General features: G+C 40.6%; 1 protein-coding gene across 27 annotated transcripts in view; it reads left to right on the top strand.

Moving 5' to 3' along the window:
• Window positions 1-18830, top strand: part of PUM2 (pumilio RNA binding family member 2) — a 122057-nt gene that overhangs the window by 83037 nt on the left and 20190 nt on the right. For 19 of the 27 annotated variants that reach the window (XM_075063648.1, XM_032774134.2, XM_075063650.1 and 16 more), the window contains 3 exons: window positions 10263-10406; window positions 11440-11721; window positions 16972-17208. The exons of 1 other annotated variant lie outside the window; for it this stretch is intronic. In XM_075063648.1, the coding sequence (XP_074919749.1) occupies window positions 10263-10406; window positions 11440-11721; window positions 16972-17208 (663 nt within the window). The remainder of the gene's footprint in view (window positions 1-10262; window positions 10407-11439; window positions 11722-16971; window positions 17209-18830) is intronic. 7 more of the 27 variants (XM_075063654.1, XM_075063656.1, XM_075063652.1 and 4 more) reach the window with 1 other exon arrangement.

Genomic DNA, 18830 nt, shown 5'->3' on the forward strand with positions numbered 1-18830 from the left:
GCACTCTGAAGATACCTCTCAAGCATGAGAAGTACACTCGCCAGCTGTACCCTGTTCATCTCATTCCATCCAAAATGCCAGTGCCTTAGAGCCTCAAAGTTATTTCCAGGTAAGATGTTAAAATACGGCACTGTTTGGCATTCTAGGAATCTAGGAAACTATTTGTAGAATAAGAATTGAGGTTCCTTTTACGACGTTCCTAATGGTGCAGTGTGCCTGTGTATTTGAGGGAGATTTGCAAAGTAAGTTTCCATTGCTCTGCAGACGGATTCTCTGGTAGGCAAATGCTACCGGGTTCACTCCCACATAATTCCTTAAATTACAGAGCTCTTGTGGATAACTTACTTTTCTACCTACTCTACTTTATAATAATAAAACCTCTCTCATGCTCACATGCTTTTGTGATTCACAGCTCACTACTTCCCATTCATGATGAATTGAGAAGAGAAGTCATGCAACAGAATGAGAAATTTCATATCTGATCATTTTATTTCTGTCAGCCTCTTCTCTCCTCATTCATCCCACCTTGGTAATCTTGTAAATATATGGAACGTAATTTGTAACAAATTGAGGTTTTTTCCCCTAAAGGGAGATTTAAACATTTTAATTATCCTTAAGGCAATTATATAGCAAGTTGTCCTAATGGTGGTAATCAGTTGCTGAAGTGTTTCTACAGCTTTGGAAGAATTCTGGTGGCCTGAACTTAAGGGTGGGGCTTAGTCCTGGAGCCTCCAGCAATAACATTGGATTGCCTCCAAATTCTACTAATGTATTATTCCATTAGTGATAAAAGAGGAGATAAGCTACTAAAAGAAAATGATCAGGTAAGCAAATTCTCAGTCTACAGATAGAATTTAGCCTAAGATGTTAAACCCCTTGGACCAGGTTTGCAAAGTTATTCATGCATAATGACATCCATCTGTGAATACATTCAGTGCATTCAGGCTCCAATATCTGCAACTATGTGATCACATGTAAAACCAGTTACCTGATTTCTGTTAACATGCACAAGGTATTTGCACATAAATGAGGTGCACCCATTAGCATGTGCTTAATTTGTCAAAACTGGCCCTATGAGTTCTTAATACAATGTAGCAGCAGCTAACTACATCCTAGCCTCTTTAACTGGATCTGCTCTAGCTTTATTGAGCAACACTCACTTAGTTCAAGCTATAACGGATCTTCAAAGGAGAGAAAAGGGATATTTTACAAGGAGTTTTTTAGTTCCTGATAGAGTTCTGGAAGGTTGGAAACTCTGTTTCAGAGACCATATCTGAACACACACATGCATAAAAAAACTTCACTTTAATGCAGTCTTTTTTAAAAAGAGGTGTGTTGTTCAGTTTTGTATTCAGAACAGCTTTCATGTTAAACTCTATTAGTTTAGTTTAATTATGAAGTGTGATGTGGTTTCTAGTAGCGCTGTTATTGTTTCAGCTGTTTCCACACGGAATACTTGTAAAAAAATTATCTTTGACATCTAAATTTCACAACATGGAAGCACAATGTACAAAACCTATCATCCAGAATACAAAATGAAGCAATTCAAAGACCAAGTTACTTTTTTAGTTGTTCAGTAATTTTTTTCTATTTTTATTTGTATTAGACTTAAAAAAAAAAAAAAAAAAATACATCTTGTGAAAATATTAATTCTGTTTGAAACCACCATAGCCAAAGAGAATTTGAGGTTCAGTCTGTACAATTACCTTAGTTCAGTCTGTATATTGTGTAGACAATATAACACAGTATCAGGAAATCTAAAAAGGATAAAAATGGGACAATCTTGGATGTGGTGCATTCACAGGGTAAAGTCTGACAGTGGTCTCAACTTCATTACATCATGATTAATGCGATGTCATCTGTCAGTAAAACTAGCATCACCCATGGTCTGATCATGGATGGCATGTCCAGTCTTGACTGAATTATCAAAATCTGCCTCGTTGACTCATCTGTCCTTGTTTTAGTACAGGTCTGCTGCTGGTGACTTGGTGCAGTATGAGCCTTGGTAGTGTTCAGATGGCCAGGGTGGAGGAAAACTGTTTTTGCATCTAATATTAGATGCTTTACCTTATCTCAGAGACTCAGACCATCAGTCAAATTCAAATAGTACACAAGGTCCTGGATAAAGTGAATCCTAGTAAGCATATAGACCATACATGGCACTACAGCCAGACTCAGCAAAGGGAGGTTGTACTGTTCTTGTTATGGTAGTGCTCTGAAGTTAAAATCTGCTAGATGAGGTGTATACATATAGAGGAATGAGAGTCACTACTCTGAAGAGCTTGCATTTCAGTTGGGACAAGATGCAACTAATTGGTATAACACACAATTGGAAGGAATAGGGAAGGGAGTAAGAATAAAGAACATGCCATTACTTTGACTCCCTATGTGCATAACTTAATCAGCCATTTTAAACATTTGTCTAAGTTATAGGATATAGATAATAGCTATCATAAGTTTCCAGTGGCCATTTGTTTTTCTGTTGACAGTTTCCATAGGTATAATGGTAGAGATGGGTCTTGAGGAATTTGAAAGAGGACATTGTGGTGGGATGAGTGGCCCATTCTTAAAAGATTGCATGGAAGAAAACACAAAGATGGTTGTGGCAGAAAGTTTCAGCAGTGGCAAAGTGACAGGCAAGTAGATTACGAAGAAATGACTGAGTAGTGAAAGACAAGAAGGTTGAATTTGATGTGAGGAAAGAGGAGCTAGTTTAGAGGTTAAAAGGGTGTTGGATTACATTGTCAGAACAACAAATGAGTTGGAAGTTGGGATAGGTGAATCAATGGCTTTGGTCAAGATGGTCAGGGTTACAACCCCATGCTCTGGGTGTCCCTAAGCCTCTGTTTGCCAGAAGCTGGGACTGGACAATGGGATGATAACTGCCCTATTCTTTTCTTACCCTCTGAAGTGTCTGTCAGAGGAATTGGTCTGACCTAGTATGGCCATTCTTATGACAGGAGGAAAGAGAAGAGAAGATTGCAGTAATCAAGAACAGGGATGAGGAGGGCCTGGTTGAGCATTTTAGCGTAGAATGCAGAAACAAAAGGGTGGATCTTGGAGAAGGCAGCAGCAGCAACAAGATTTAGACCTATCCTAGATGCGTAGATCAAGGTTGAAAGCGTGGAATCTAAAATGACCTCCAGATTATGAGAGAATGCAGGGTGATGGTGTGAACAGTGATTGAGAAAGGAGAAGTGATGGAGATTTAGGAGTGAAGACAACTCAGATTTAATGATAAATTTAAATTGACAGTAAGACATCCAGGAGGAGATGGTAGGTTGTGGTATGGGACTGGATGGAAGGAGACAGGACAATAGATTTTTCCTGTTGTGCGTGTAAAGATTGCAATTGAAGCTATGTAATGAACTAGAGAAATGATGTAGAGAGAGGAGAGAGTAGACCTAGGCAGAGCACTGTAGCTTCCCTGATTCGAGTGGGAGAGGAAAGGATGAGTAACGCCATAAAAAATGCTGACAAAATTACTAGATGGGAGGAGAAATGGAAGATGGAGTTACAAAAAACAAGAGAACGGATTTCAAGACAGGGGGAGGGTATTATCAGTGCTTTCAAAAGCATAATGGAAAGTGATGAAGACTAAGGATGAAGTAGAAGCCATGAGCTTCAGGTGAAAAGTCTTTGGCCTTTGTGAAAGCAGTTTCAGTGGAATGAGAGCGGGTAAGCCAGACTGCAGGGGAATCAGAGGGTGCAGAGGAACTTGAGGCAGCAGTTGTAGATGGCACTTTTGTGTTCAGAGGATTAAAGATGGTGTTAGAGAAGCAGCTTTTATTTTACAGATGAGGAAACAACAGTATGCTTGCATTGTGAAGGCAGTGAGCTGGGAGTGAGGGGGTCTAGTTGAGGAGACAGATGAATAGGCACAGCAAAGATCATGATGTGAGAGAGCATGTGGTCACTGGAACAGGTCAGGGAAGAGGTTAGAGGAAGAGAGCAGGCAAGGAACCACAGATCTGTGACAGGAGGAGGGAGAGAAGTGATAGGTGGGAGGCCATGCTGAATCTTATCAACTGCTCTCTGACCGAAGTCTGCAAGGTCCTGTGTGAAGAGGGAAGGGGTCCTCGGAGGGTTAGTTTGAATCCTCTTTCTGTGAGGTTTCATTTTTCACTGATGAAATCTGATGCAGGGTGGTCTTGATGTCAAGGCAGGAGAGAATACAGTTTACATAGTGTCTCATTCTAAGGTTCTAAATGTATTTAACAGGATCTTCTTAGCGATTTAGTCACTGGGGCCCTGTTCCTTATGTTTGAGGAGATTGAGTGGGTAATGCTGAGGACTTTTATTGGTGGAGATCATTTATGCATCACAAAAATTGAGAGGTGGGGGGTGCTAACTGCCAGCGGATCTCAAGTAGGTCCTTAGTCCAGGCCTTGCTCAGGAAACAGTCTCTTGACGCTAATGCCCTAGCCAATTATCGCTCCTGAGCAAACTGCCAGAGGTCGTGGATAAGATAGGTTTCAGAGTAGTAGCCGTGTTAGTCTATATCCGTAAAAAGAACAGAAGTACTTGTGGCACCTTAGAGACCAACAAATTTATTTGAGCATAAGCTTTCATGGGCTACAGCCGACTTCATCGGATGCATAGAATGGAACATATAAGAAGTGTGTGTGTGTGTGTATACACACACACACACACACACACATATATTACACGTACAGAAAAGATGCCATACCAGCTCTAAGAGGCTAATTAATTAAGATGACCTGTTATCAGCTGGAAAAAAACTTCTTCGAGTGCTTGTTCATATCGATTCCAATTAGGTGTGCGCGTGCTGCGTGCACGTTCGTCGGAAGATTTTTACCCTAGCAACACTCGGTGGGTCGGCTGGGTCGCCCCCTGGAGTGGCGCCGTTATGACACCGTATATATACCCCTGCCGACCCAACGGCCCTTCAGTTCCTTCTTACCGCCCGTGACGGTCGTTGGAACTGTGGAGCGCGGCTTTGCTGATCTCCACATCCCTAGCTACTCGTAGTTCTTTGCTGTTTATTGTGTGTATAGTTTGAGTTCTTGTTGTTATAGTTAGTATTAGTTGTTGTATTTATAGTTAGTGTATATAGTTTAAGGGGGGATCGGGGATTAGCCCCCTTTCCTCTACCCCGGTACGGGCCCATGCCCAGCGCACTGGGATTCAAACCTTGCTCGGCGTGTCAAAAGCTGATGCCAATAGGGGATTCCCACGACTCCTGCCTCAAGTGCCTAGGGGAATCCCACCTTACCAATAAGTGCCACATCTTCAAGTCATTTAAACCAAGGAAGAAGAAGGAGCGGGACTTTCGATTGAAACAGCTCCTCATGGAGTTGGCACTTAATCCTGCAGCGTCGGTACCGAGCACCCAACAGACTGCTTCTGTAAGGAGCGCCTCTTCGGCCCTGGACCGCTCAGGTACCGAGAAGGAGCTCCGGCACCGACATCTGCTTGGCACTGCTCTCTGTCCCCGAGACCCAGGAAGCAACATAGCGCTCCAGCTGCTTCAGCTCCACAGAAGGAGCGCTCTTCGAAGACAGTTCATCCGGCACCGTCCTCTGCCGCGGCACCGTCGACTGTGGTACTGCCGATTGCAGCTCCACTGAGCGCAGCACCGTCTATTTCCAGTCCCACAAGGGCCGTTGAGTTCGGTGCCTGAGAGCTCCCCGGCTCATGCTCTGGTTGAGCTTGCCTCCCTTCTACACCGGAGACCTTCTCTACAGCAAGGGAGCTCATCGCCATGATGGAGTCGATATGGCCTCAACCACCGGCACCACCAGTGCGGGTCATACAATCCATCGGAAAACCGGCCCTGGTAAGGCCACCTTCCGTTGGGCCAACAGAGAGACGTCATTCAAGATCACAGTCTCACAGATGCTCTTGATCACGCCGTTCCCGCTCCCGACACCACTTGCAGTCCCGGCGCTGCTCTTCATCATGGTACCGGTTGCACTCGCGGCATCGTTCGACATCTCGTTCGCTGACAGGATACTCCCGGTACCGATCCAACTCACGGCACCGCCTTTGGCACCGTGTATTCCGCAGTCGCTCCAGACGAAGGGACTCGAAATCCCGGTCGACCTTCCGGCATCGCTACAGTAGAAGGCCTCAGTCTCGCTCGCGGTACCGTTATAGCTCCCAGTATCACTCCCCGGTACCACCCCAGGATCGAGCATCCAGAACAGTGGCGCCCTCCCAGGGTCTTTCGGCACCACCGTGGCCATCAAGACACACATCGGTGTCATCGCAGGCTGGTAGCGCATCCTATCCTCAGAAGCGTGACTCTGACTTCCCCAGCCATTGTCAAAGTTAGAATCAGGACTCACAATTTGTCAGACCACTCTGTCTAATTCCCGCTCTTTTATCTGTATAAATAAGACTGTTTAGGCCTTGCATGACTACTCACATATTCTGAATGTTATTGGCGGAGCGCTGCGCTAATAAACAAAGGGACAAAGAAAGCAAAAATAGTAAAAATCACCTGGGACACAGCATGCATATCCCACTTCCTTACTAACTGTTATCGATCTAAGGCTAATACTTCACCAATTGCCCTTAAACGGTGCAATTGTTCTGTGTTATGTCTGTATTCCTGACACCTGGATTGCAGCATTCCAACAATTTTGCCTAAAGGTACAGACAGCATTTCTTTAATCCTTCCTATTCTTACAATATAATTCATTCTACTTTCACACGTCGTCGTAGCTTCTCAGCGTTTATAACCTGAGAAGCTAGCATGAACCCCTCTAAGCTTAATTACCAGCTCAGATTTGATCTCGCTGCCATTGTCCAAAAATTCCAGGGTTTTGGCTCCCTCTGGTCTCCCCAAAACCTTCCCTGGAGGGACCCCAAGACTCAGAGACTCTGAGTCTCACAACAAAGGAAAATAACCCACTTCCCTTCCCCCTTTCTTTGTCTCCATCCAGACTTCCTCTCTGGGCTAACCTGGAGTACTGATGCGATCTCCTTACATCACACATATCAAGAAGCATGTCTCCTCTATTCCACCAAGGACAACCCAAATACAAGGAAACAGAATGATTCTATCTCTTTTCCCCTCCCACCAATTCCCTGGTGCTGCAGAGCTTTTCCCTCCGTGATCTAACACAAAGAGAATTCCCCTTCCCTTCGCTTTAGCCCACCCAGGAGAAACTCAAACACAGTCTTAAAAGAAATCTTTATATAAAAAGAGAGAAAGACATCAAATATCTCTGTATCAAGTGACAATAATACAAGACAATTGCTTAAGAAAAATGTCCAACCCTTATTCAAAAGGACTGCAATTAAACATTCCACGCAAACTACCTACATGTAATACAAACAAAACAACATACAAAGCCTATATTGTTTTCTCGTACCTGTACTTAACTTTGGAAACAGGAAGATAGAAGGATAGAAAGACAACCATTCTCATATAGCTGAGAGACAGACAAAAGACTCAGACCCCAAAAATTCCCTCCCTGACTTTGAAAAATCCGGTTTCCTGATTGGTCCTCTGGTCAGGTGTTTGGTTCCCTTTGTTAACCCTTTACAGGTAAAAGAAACATTAACCCTTAGCTATCTATTTATCACAGGCTGTAGTCAATAGGATCCTTGTATTATTTTTGTTACGGAAGTTGAAAGGTGTGGCGTGAATGAAACAGGGGAGTGCAGGAAGAGAGAGGATGATACTGTGATTAGCCAGTTGACTACCGTGCTGAAGATTTGGATTTTATCCCTGGTACTGCATGTTGCTGGTCAAGTGACTTAAACTGAACTTCACAGGTGGCCTCTAATTGTTTGTTCCTCATCTTCTGGGTACCTGACTTGAGATCCTGAGGTCAGATTTACAGAAGTGCTGAGCACTCACTAGTAAAGCTGAAGTTGGTTGGACATGTGCTTTGAACATACCAGGAGTTGTAAAAATGTGAAGTACTCTGAAAAAATCAGGCCTTAGACATCTCAACGCTGAATATCCAACATTAGTGGACACATGACAGAGGGACCTCACTTCCCATGAGTGTTGTCAAGATAAAATTCATTAATGTTTGTGAAGTACTTGGATACTACAGAGTGGAATATTGCAGAAATATGCATATACAGACTGCTGATTATATGTGCAATGCAGAGTTTGGATGGGGGTATTTTAAGTAAAGCCTGAGGCAACACATTTGATGAAAAGAATTAAAAACCTGAATGGCTACCCTTCTGAGGAACACCATCCATCCTGTGCACTGAATGAGACAGAGATCCTGTGGAGATATAGTATGTGATCATGTAAACTAAGATTGCACAAGTAAACTTAATTCTGGCATTTCTTAACTTTAAAGTGCTTGATTTTTTTTTTTCAAACCTTTGCAATACTTTAGCATTATTTTAATGCAATAGTATATATCAGAGATGAGGTGCGATTGCCAGGTCTTGAGGCTTTAGACTTGCGGGAATGGGAGGGGTCTTAGGACTAAAACTCTATGGGAGGTGCCTGCCAGGGGTTTGGGCTGAAGTCTCGAACTCCTCCTCCCAACTGGGCAGAAGCCAGAGGTGGCATATTGCCTCCTTCTGATTTTTGCCAGTGTTTGCTGGCTGTGCTTCGTCATGTGGTGCCGTTGGGCCCCTTCCCTGCATGGCAGCCGGCAAGCTGGGAGCTGTGGCCCTGGGGAGAGACAGCCACTGGGAGCTGCAGAAAGAGATACTGCTTTTGCTACTGCCTCTCCCTGAAAAGCTAAAGCAGAGGCCCCTCTCTGCAGCTCGCAGCTGTTTTGCCATTCCCGCTCCAAGCAAAGCTAACATCTGGGAGCTGCAGAGAAGTGTCGTTGAGGGTAAAAGGTGGGGGCATGCTGGGGGTTGACTTACTGTTGCGAGGGGTTTTTAAATTGTGCCCTCTCCCCCATTCTCAACAAGCATCAGTCATCTTTGGCAGAAACCCTAGCACCTTCCCAGGGCAGAAGCCCTGAACTCTCCTCTGAGTCTGGTAGGCGGATTATGGGGGAGGGGAGCAGGGGGGAGGCTCCACAAGCCTCACTTTAACTGTACAAGAGCCATAGTTTGGCCACCCCAGTTATATATATTTGAACTTGCTTGCCTGTAGGGAGAGCATATAGAATGATCACCTTGATTTTACATGTTTAAATACATACCGAGATAAATCTAAGCAGTTGCTTTTATTTTTTGTCTTACCCTCTCCCTTTCTGGAATTTTATATCATTCCCTCCTTTTCCATTTCTGAGGCCTTTATTCATATCATTCTGAGGCCTTCATTCATTTGTAGTGGACACAAGTTTATCTATATCTGTATGTTCCTGTCCGTGCATTTTGGTTTGGTGAGAGAGAGAGAAAAAGAGAGGGGTTTACCTAGCCATGCTCTCCTTTTCATGCCTCCTTTTTGTTCTTGCTAGTCTCCTTTTGTGTGTCCCTTCCTTCTCTGTTCTGCTTTCATTTTGAGCCTGTTTTGTTTTCTCTCTCCCCTCACCCAACCCTCAGAATTCCAGAATGAAACTGACATAAACTTAATCAGTTTCATTTGTAGGACAAAATATTTTCTGTGAGTTTCAAAGTGAAACTGACTTAATTTTAATATTCGCACCTGTACTGCTGCAGGAATAGTCCTCCCCAAAAATATTTTTTGTGGGTTGATTTTAAATGTAGTTTTGCCTGGAAATTCAAGTAACTCTCAATCCCACTCCTAATTTAACTTAAGTGGTGTGAATGTGTGTGGTCATGGGGGCGAGGGTTTATTGTTTTTTTTTTAAAGGTCTCTGTATATTTACTTACACACAACTAATGGTAGAATGGGAGAAATAGAAAATATATTAAGTATAAGAAGAAATAGATTAGAAGTTCCACTCAACTATGGCAAATTATGTTGCTCTTTAAACCCTGGAATCGGAAACCTGCTTATTAACATTGAAAGTAAAAAATGGTGCTTCTAAACTTCAGTGTCACATAGGAAAAAATGATTTTTAAAGAGAATCGATATTTCAGAATAAAAAAACAATTTAGGGAAGCTCAAGTTCTTGCGCTACTTTGGGATGTACAATATTAAAGCTTCCCAGTTTCACTGACATTTTTCCAATGTAAATGTACATATACGTGAAAATTATTTTCAAAATGGTTTTCTAGATATTTAGCTCAACCTGAGATCTAGTTGACATTTAGGGAATATTGAAAAAATACTGCCTTCTGGGTTTGTTCATTGGCATATAATTCTCCAGGGTGAGGAGAGATGTTGACCTGTGCTTTTTTCCCAAAAACAAACAAACAAATGTTTCACTAGTAAACATTTTTTTTGTATTCTCTAGGCTATCAAGTACTAGCCCCTACTGCCTATTATGATCAGACTGGTGCCTTAGTAGTAGGCCCTGGAGCAAGAACTGGCCTTGGAGCACCAGTCAGATTGGTGGCCTCAACTCCTGTTATAATTAGTTCTGCAGCAGCACAGGCAGGTAAGTATTAGACTCACCATACATTTTTTTCAAGTTTTATATTGAAACTTCTCATTCTAATCTTTGTTGAGGAATATTCAGTATTAATTATGGTTCTTACTCTATGTAAACCCTGCAAAGAATGCTGGTTCTGAAAGATATACCATACATGCTCTCCTTCCTTTCTCTCATGCCTTCCCCCATGCAGGCACACCTCCGCAAATACGGCTGCTTCTCAAAGGTATAGCATCCCTCCCTTTTTTTCCCTCACCCCTCTTCTCATACACATGCAGGCACATCCCTGCAAACATTGCTGCTTCTAAAAGAGTGCATTCTCGCCTTCCCCTCTCCTCACACATATACATGCACTTCCCATCAGTCTCTAAAAGGATATTTTCCCTAGGGAAGCACCATTTCATTGCTTCGGCCTGGCAGAAGGTTATGGATTGCCCTGAGGCCTCATAGAGAAAGCAGCAAGGATTAAAATGTACAATGGATAACAGAAAGAAAGGGAGAACTTAATACGATATCAAAAGGTTCTGGTTCTATTTTTTACCCTTCATTAGTTGTAGGATCTGGTGCTTTTATTTGTTTAGTACATCGTAACTCCTGGCACCAGATGGACAAAATGAACTTGTAGAAAATCTCAGAAAATAAGACTGTTGGCCTTCTCCAGCTGCTTATTTTTATCCACAGCTCATTTTTGAGAGTTGCAGATGAAGGCATCTTTCAATTTGTTAGTTACAACTCTATCATAACCTTGATTACCAAAATCCCGTTCTGCACACAGTCATGTCTACACTGAAAATTTTCGGAATTGCACTGACAGTTTCCCACAGCCTCAATTATCCAAAAATAGAATTGTCTCCATTTTTTTCCCGGATAATCAAGATGGTATAGTATTGCAAAGTATATTTTAGACCTTAATTTAAGGTGTACATATCTACTTCTTTGTGAGGGATCCGTGAGCATAAGATTAGATCTGAATAGTCCATTTGCAAGGTCAAAATGTTTTAGAGAGCCATTATGATGATTGAAAACATGTGTCTTACAGCTGCAGCAGCTTCAGCTGGAGGAACAGCAAACAATCTCGCGGGAGCCACGAACGGTCTATTTCGGCCACTTGGTGCCCAACCACAACAGCCGCAGCAGCAAACAAATAGTAGTCTACAATCTAATTCATTTTATGGCAGTAATTCTTTGACCAATAACTCCCAGAGCAGTTCCCTTTTTTCACATGGTCCTGGCCAACCAGGAAGTACATCTCTTGGCTTTGGAAGTAGCAGCTCCTTAGGAGCAGCTCTCGGCTCTGCACTTGGTGGATTTGGCTCATCAGGTAGGTTCTTTAATATAGTGAGGAGATGATATGAGATTTGTGCTTTAAGGAAGAAATACATGACTCTTGTATCCACACACATTTCCAGATAGAACTTGAAAAATAGGTTAATTCAGGTTTAAAACAAAAATAGCCACATAATCTAGAGAGAAGAGTAAGAGGCTATTTGATCCACGAGGCTATCTATATAAGAAGCAACTTGTTCTCTTAATAAATTAATTATAAAAAAAAATACACCTCAGTCATAAACCTCTCCAAAAATAATTACTTTCCTATAATAAGCACTGTATGCTGGTCTATAATGTTCGTGTATGTGTTTATTTCTCAGGCAATACTGCATTTTGTGATTTAAAAAATATTATAAAACCATTGATTAGCCCATCACTTTTGAGGTGTAACTTGCTTTTTATGTTTTAAAAAAAAATTTTAAATAAGTCTTTTACACACACACACACACGTACGTACGTACATACGTACGTTCTGCTCATCCTTAAATGATATTGTCAAGGGCATTAGGCTGTGATTCTGCAAAGAGTTACTCCAATTAGCAGTCTCATAGTCTTCGTTTGAATTGCTCTGATAAGTATAGTTAAGCATGCTTGAAATTCTGGGCAAGATTGTGGCCTTAATCATTGTCATAGATGTCCCCAAATGGAGTTGTCTGTTTTGAAAAACATTATATGACATATAGCCATAATGGTCTTGATTTTTTTTTTAATTGTAGTAGAAACTTGACACACACTCTTTTTATTCACATAAGAACACATGGAAAGGTAGCTTTTCCTGTTAAAATCATTTGTTCATAAACTCTACAAGCTGGAAATTGAACCATCTTTGCAGAAAATCTCTTCCTCAGCTAAAAAATGCATTAGTCATTAGTTACTTGTGGCACTGGTTTGCTTACTAAGTTTATTTTAGAAAAATAACATCACTAGAACACACTAACAATTGCATATGCTTTGCTAACGAATAAATATTGGGGCAAAATTTTGAGCTTACACACTTCAGCAGTATTCTTTTAAGTGTGGCATATATACAGGTTGTCTCAACATTGTTTTGCACTGAAGAATATGAATAACATTCATTTCTGATAAAACTACTAAAGCTAGGAAATCCAGAATCAAAGCTTACACTCTGGCCTTTATGCCAATTTTGGGGGAATTAAGAGCACCCAAATATGACCCTTTTATTTAAAAAAACTAGAAGAATATTCAGTTGTGTTCTCAAATGATCTCAACCAGTGTTGATGCAGATGGGCCTTATTTACAAAGTAATTGTGCATTCTAATTTCTGAATTTTTAAATGTAGATTTCTCTGCTGAACCACTCTGTAATCTTTCTGTGTACTGTTAAACAGCCCTGTTCTGCTCCAGATTTGATTGCACTCTATTGGCTGATGAAGTGAATCGTATGTGTATATATATTTTTAATTTATAAGATATAAACCCTATAGGAAATCTCTAAACATGTAGAATATTTTTAAATGCACAACTTGTTGAGCAGCAGCATAAAAAAGACAACCCCACAACTTAAATAAGTGTCAACCATATATCGGCCCACCACTGAGGCAAAAATTACCCTTCCAGCATTTCTTGAAAGTCAAAGATTGAGCCGTCTTTCGTACAGAAGTCAGTGCCTTGGCCACAGCCCCCAGATGCTGAAATCTCTCAATCATTACTCCAGCTGACTTTACTGACAGGGCAGCCCTTCATGAAGAGAGAAGCAGTCAGTGTTTTTTGTATTTTGAGAAGTGTAGTGGAACCCTTTGGATGAGTTGCTACCTAAAACTAATACATTCGGGTGCCCTTGTGCCAAGTATAGTTGATACCTACCAAACCACAGCCTTTTTTAAAAGCTATATAGTTGCTGATAAAAATACTAACTATAACAGCTTTGATAAGTGAACTTTACAACTCCTTCCTTGCAGAATGATGTTAATGCATACTTGCCACAAATTCAAGGGGAATTTGCTTAATAGTTGACTTGACAGAGGTGCTCTCTCTGGCTCCACTCAGTGCCTCTCAAGACCTGGGTACTAATTAAATGGGAAGAATTAAGACTGACAGGCAAAAACATAGTCTTCCCTGTAAAAAATAAAAAATTTAAACAAAATCTAATTAAGCATTCCAGAATAAATCTCTGGTAAACCTAATATCCTAACTGACTGGCTGGGAAACAAAGTAGCGCAAACAGGCAGGCATGCTTGTGATGACTATGAATTGTACTACTCTGCTCTTGTATACAAATTACACACACAAACTTACATTAAAAGAACATTGTTAAGGATGCAGAGTCAAGCACTTAGGAAATGCTCAGTATTAAGGTTGCTTGTGCACCCTTAATGCATGTGCATAACAGGGCCAAATTATGCTACAGTTTTAATTACATGATCATGATCTGTTTATTCCACAGGACTCCTACCTTAGTCAGTGTACTAGATGGACCTGCTTTGGGGGATGAATCAAGGTTGTATAGTGAGGGAGTGTCTGTACAACACTTATTCAATTATTGTAGAAGTTGAAAAATGTGTAATGAGGCGGAGGAATGCAGGAAGAGAAACCATGGTTTCATGGTGAAGGCAGTTGAATGCTGCCCTGGAGAATTGGGTTCTATTCCTGCATTTGCCACAAAGATCCTATGTGATACTGGGCAAGTTACTTAAATCAAACTTTTCAAAGGTGGTCATTAATTGTGTTTCTCAGTTTGTTGGTGCTGAACTTGAGACTTTGGGGTCTGATTTGCAGAAATGCTGAGCACTCTCAGCTGCAACTGAAGTCTTTGAGGTAATACACCCACTCATCTCTCAGAACTATTGTGAAGATAAATTCATTAATTTTGTGAAGCACTCAGATACTATAGTGAGAAATGCCACAGAAAAATCAATGAGGAAAGTGTGTGTAGTAAATAAGATACGGGTTCACCTATTCAACAGTAAGAGGAAAACAAAATATTGAATAGCTAATCATTAAGACATCTCTATGCACTGAAAAGGGTAGTGGAAAAAATAGTATGTAATCATGTGATTAAAGATTGTATTGTAATGGATGCTCCCAAGGGGGCCACATTAGGCAACCTTAATTCTGGCATTTCCTGACTTGTGAGTTCTTGCACTTGCAACCTTAATAACATTCTTTTAATGTAGTTCTTTTGTATGCAATTTCTTAGTTTTTAAAAAGGTGATTTAAAAAATGAAAATTCAATCATATCGCATCAAGTAGACACCCATATCGTTCATCAGGGTTGGTACCTTTAGACCCATTCTCCACTCCTCACACTTCTCGTCCCAGGTTTCTTAATCTCCCCCAGCTCCTTATATCCAGTGCCCGTGCCCAGCCAGTCCTAGTCCCATTCTGTGCCCCTTCCGCCTCCAGTCATCCCCTAGCTCCTTGTCTGATATGTCTCTGTCCCTGGCCTCCTTTTCTAGTGTCAGTGTCTTGTCTCTGCCCCCTAGTTCCTTGTCCCAGTCTCCACATTGGCATCTACTCTGATCTCAGGCCTCCTTTCTTTCTCCTTGCCCAGTGAGCTCCCAGTCTTGTCCTGTTCAGTGCCTGGGCCCGTCAGCAGGAGACAATAAGAGCACAGAAGAAAGTGTCTCCATACTATCAGTTCTGGTGTCCAGCCCTGGCACAGCATGCAACATCCCAGAGCTGCAGTTGCACAGAAAGTCCTGCTTGGTGTTGGGGGAGGGGATATGCCTAGTGTAGACTTTCTGGAGATTTTAGCAGACACTTTAGTCTCTACTGAGCATATGCAAACTATTTTTTTCCTCCAAAGGCTTATAATTTGAACAGATCTGGACAGTTTTTACAGGGACAGCAAAAGACTCATCCCTGACACAAAGGCCACCCCTAGCCAAATTTAAAGTTTCTGCTCCAAACCATGGGGATACTAGAGCTTCTTAAAAGTTGCCAGAATTTAACATAAGTAAAACTTATTCTTTACTAACCCCAGTCCCTCTCAAATGGCTGAACTATTCTGAATGAAATTTTCCAAAAAATTCAGCTTGAGGCAGGAATGCAGCAAAGGAAAATTTCAGCCCAAATGGTTAAACTTAAAAGCAACTGAAAAACAGGATCTTGTAATAATACATGGTGCTACCAGTCCTAGAAAGTGTCAAGCAACCTTAATAGTAGACAGTGCTACCAGCCCCCCTTATTATTTATACATATGTCAGAGCTTTAAACTTCAGCTTTGATCCTGTCCTTTTTAAACTGACATGAACTCACTTTGGCAAATTGATTTTTAAGATGTGCTCATTACTTTTGGAAATGCAGCAGTCTTAGTTACATTCTCCAGTGTGCTAGAAATGTTCCAAAATTAGAACAGGAACTCTGTTTTAACATTCACTATTACATAACATTATAGAATTTTTTTAGTTTATAAAATAGTGATTCGTATGTATCCCTTAATTTATCCTAGAATGGTCATCAGCCTGCAGATAATACTGGCCAATATAACGCTCCTTCACTAATACAATGTAGCCTAAGCTTCTGGTCCATAATTTACTTTTAAGCAAGGCCACAATAGTATTTAAAGCTGTACCCAGTTCCTCACCTTATTTTGTTTATCCCACCCTGTGCTCTGCTTCTCTTCTTTCCAGCTTATACCCCTTTATGATCTTCATCCAAAATATTCCCTTTGAAAACCAACAATTCTCTCAGGGAATTTAAAAACTGACTTGAGCAGAATTACTTAGTTTCCAGTTGGTTTCCACAGTTCGAAGAGGTGTCTGATGAAGAGACGTTCAGTAGCAGCTGGGGCAAAGTGAAGGAGATTGATTACTTTATTTTCTCAGCTTTTAAGCAAATACTTTTATTTTATCCAGCCTGTTTCCTGAAACCAAGTGGCACCAACTTGAATTATTTCCTGTGGATAATTTTTTTGCAGATATTGGTGTCAATATTTTCAGCATCACTGAATCATATAAAGCATAGTGTAGGAAATTCCTGACTACTGATCCCAAAGCCTGAAGCCAGGACACTAAAACAGTACTACAATATACCAGTAAAAAGTCTGAAGGGAAATGTCAAAAAAGATTTGGACATTGAGTAAAATACTTCCTTATCTGTGGTATGTTTATACCCGTTTGTGATTTATTCAAAAGCATGTACGGTTATCACAGTAATTGTCTTTATCATAACAATTGTTATAGTTATTGTGATCACATCTGTTATTGCCCAGCTGTAATTGGGGATAGGTTTTATTCAGTTGACACTGTATGTAATTAGGGTTTTTTTTATTTCTTCTTCAGTTGGCAGTTCTGCAAGTAGTAGTGCCACAAGGAGAGAGTCTCTATCTACTAGCTCTGACTTGTACAAAAGATCTAGTAGCAGCCTAGCACCCATAGGGCAGCCATTTTACAATAGTCTGGGATTTTCCTCCTCTCCAAGTCCAATAGGCATGCCTCTGCCAAGCCAAACTCCAGGACATTCACTTACGCCACCGCCATCACTTTCATCACATGGATCCTCATCCAGTTTGCATTTAGGTAAAAACAAAAACAAAAACCCTTTTTTTTTTGTATGTGTATATGTATTTCTATATGTGTAAAATATTGTATGTTGCATAAAAGATGTGACGCTATCTTTGCTGTCAAATAGTTTTTGATTAGAGGGCCCGGTTCTGAAAGTTGCAGAGTGCACTCAAACTCTCATTGATGTGATAGTGGAGAGCACACAGCATCTTGCAGTATGGAGCCGACAATTGATTTTCTATCACTCTTCAGAACTGAAAAGTAGAAAGGAAGGTCTGATGCCCAGTAAGACAACTCAGTTTTTGTAGTATATATTCCTATCTACTATGTTCAACAGGCAAAAGTGTAGTATTCTTATTTGTGATTTGAGTGTACTACTTATATTTATCAAGGACCCTTTAATATGAGCAAATGTATTGTTTGATAGTGAAATAACTTTCACTATCACCTGATATACTAATGTTAGGAGAAAAACATGAGCAAAGCTCACAATATTGAATATATTGAAGGATCGTTTTGAATCAATTAGTCTGCTGTCTTGAGGTCACTACTTTGCCAGTACATTAAGGATTATCACCAAGTAGATGAAGAAAATCAAGTGGTTATAAATCCATAATGCATTCTTTCTGTGGTACCCTTCTGTATTATTTTCAAATTCTAAAAATATTTGATCCAGTAAGACCGTGTGGTGGCTTGATCTTAAAACCACAAACACCACACTCATCCAAACCCACAAGTAGGTGTATATGTGGAAGGTGATGTGTTTTAATTCAGGGTTACTTCATAAAACCTTTTCCTCTTTTTTTTTTTTGCTGTACATTTTTGTGGTTTTCTACATTTGGATGCATGATTGCACATAAGTATTAGAATGAATTTCACTTGGCCCCATTGACTACTATACACTGTCATCCATCCATGCAAGTAGTAGACAATTTAATCCTTGTATACTTTTATATTTTTGTACAAATTAAAACAGGAAGAAATGAGAACTGATGCTCTAGGGGAATAGAAATTTCTTGAAGCAAGAAATGTGTGGTATTTGTATTCATGTTAAGCTTAACTGAAATGTACAATACAGTTACAAGTTAGTGTCCCCCTTTAGTATGACTTTATGGTTATATACTGACTTCTCTAAATAAAAAATGGGTAAGGGGACATTTTAGCAAACTTGATTTATTTATTTATTAACCTTTTTTCCTTTTTTATGTCTATAAAGTGCACCTTTTGGGCTGAGACCATGCATGGAAAGTTTCAGCCCAAATGGAAGCTTTTCAGAAAATTGCATCTGACAGTGGGGTTGTCATGGAAACCATTTTGCAGTTCTTAACTAGAACTTTCACTAAGAGTGAAAGCTGTAATTTAAATCCAAAATTGGGGGGCATTATCAATATCCATAAAGTTGATGAAATCTGTATGGTTAGTGAACTGTGTTAAATAACAGGAGCCTTTCCAGTTTTGAGAAAATATACAGGTGCCATCAGTATCAAAGATTACACCTGTGAGCAAAATTGAGTTAAACACAGGATTTAAATGGTTTAGACTGCCTGACAATGTGGGCTAAGCACAATTGTTCATTAAAATAGTGTACTGGATTAATGGCTAAATAGTATGTAGAGTCCATAAAGCTATATTCTGAA

Source organism: Chelonoidis abingdonii, chromosome 3 (assembly GCF_003597395.2).
Source record: "Chelonoidis abingdonii isolate Lonesome George chromosome 3, CheloAbing_2.0, whole genome shotgun sequence".
NCBI classification, from domain to species: Eukaryota; Metazoa; Chordata; order Testudines; family Testudinidae; genus Chelonoidis; species Chelonoidis abingdonii.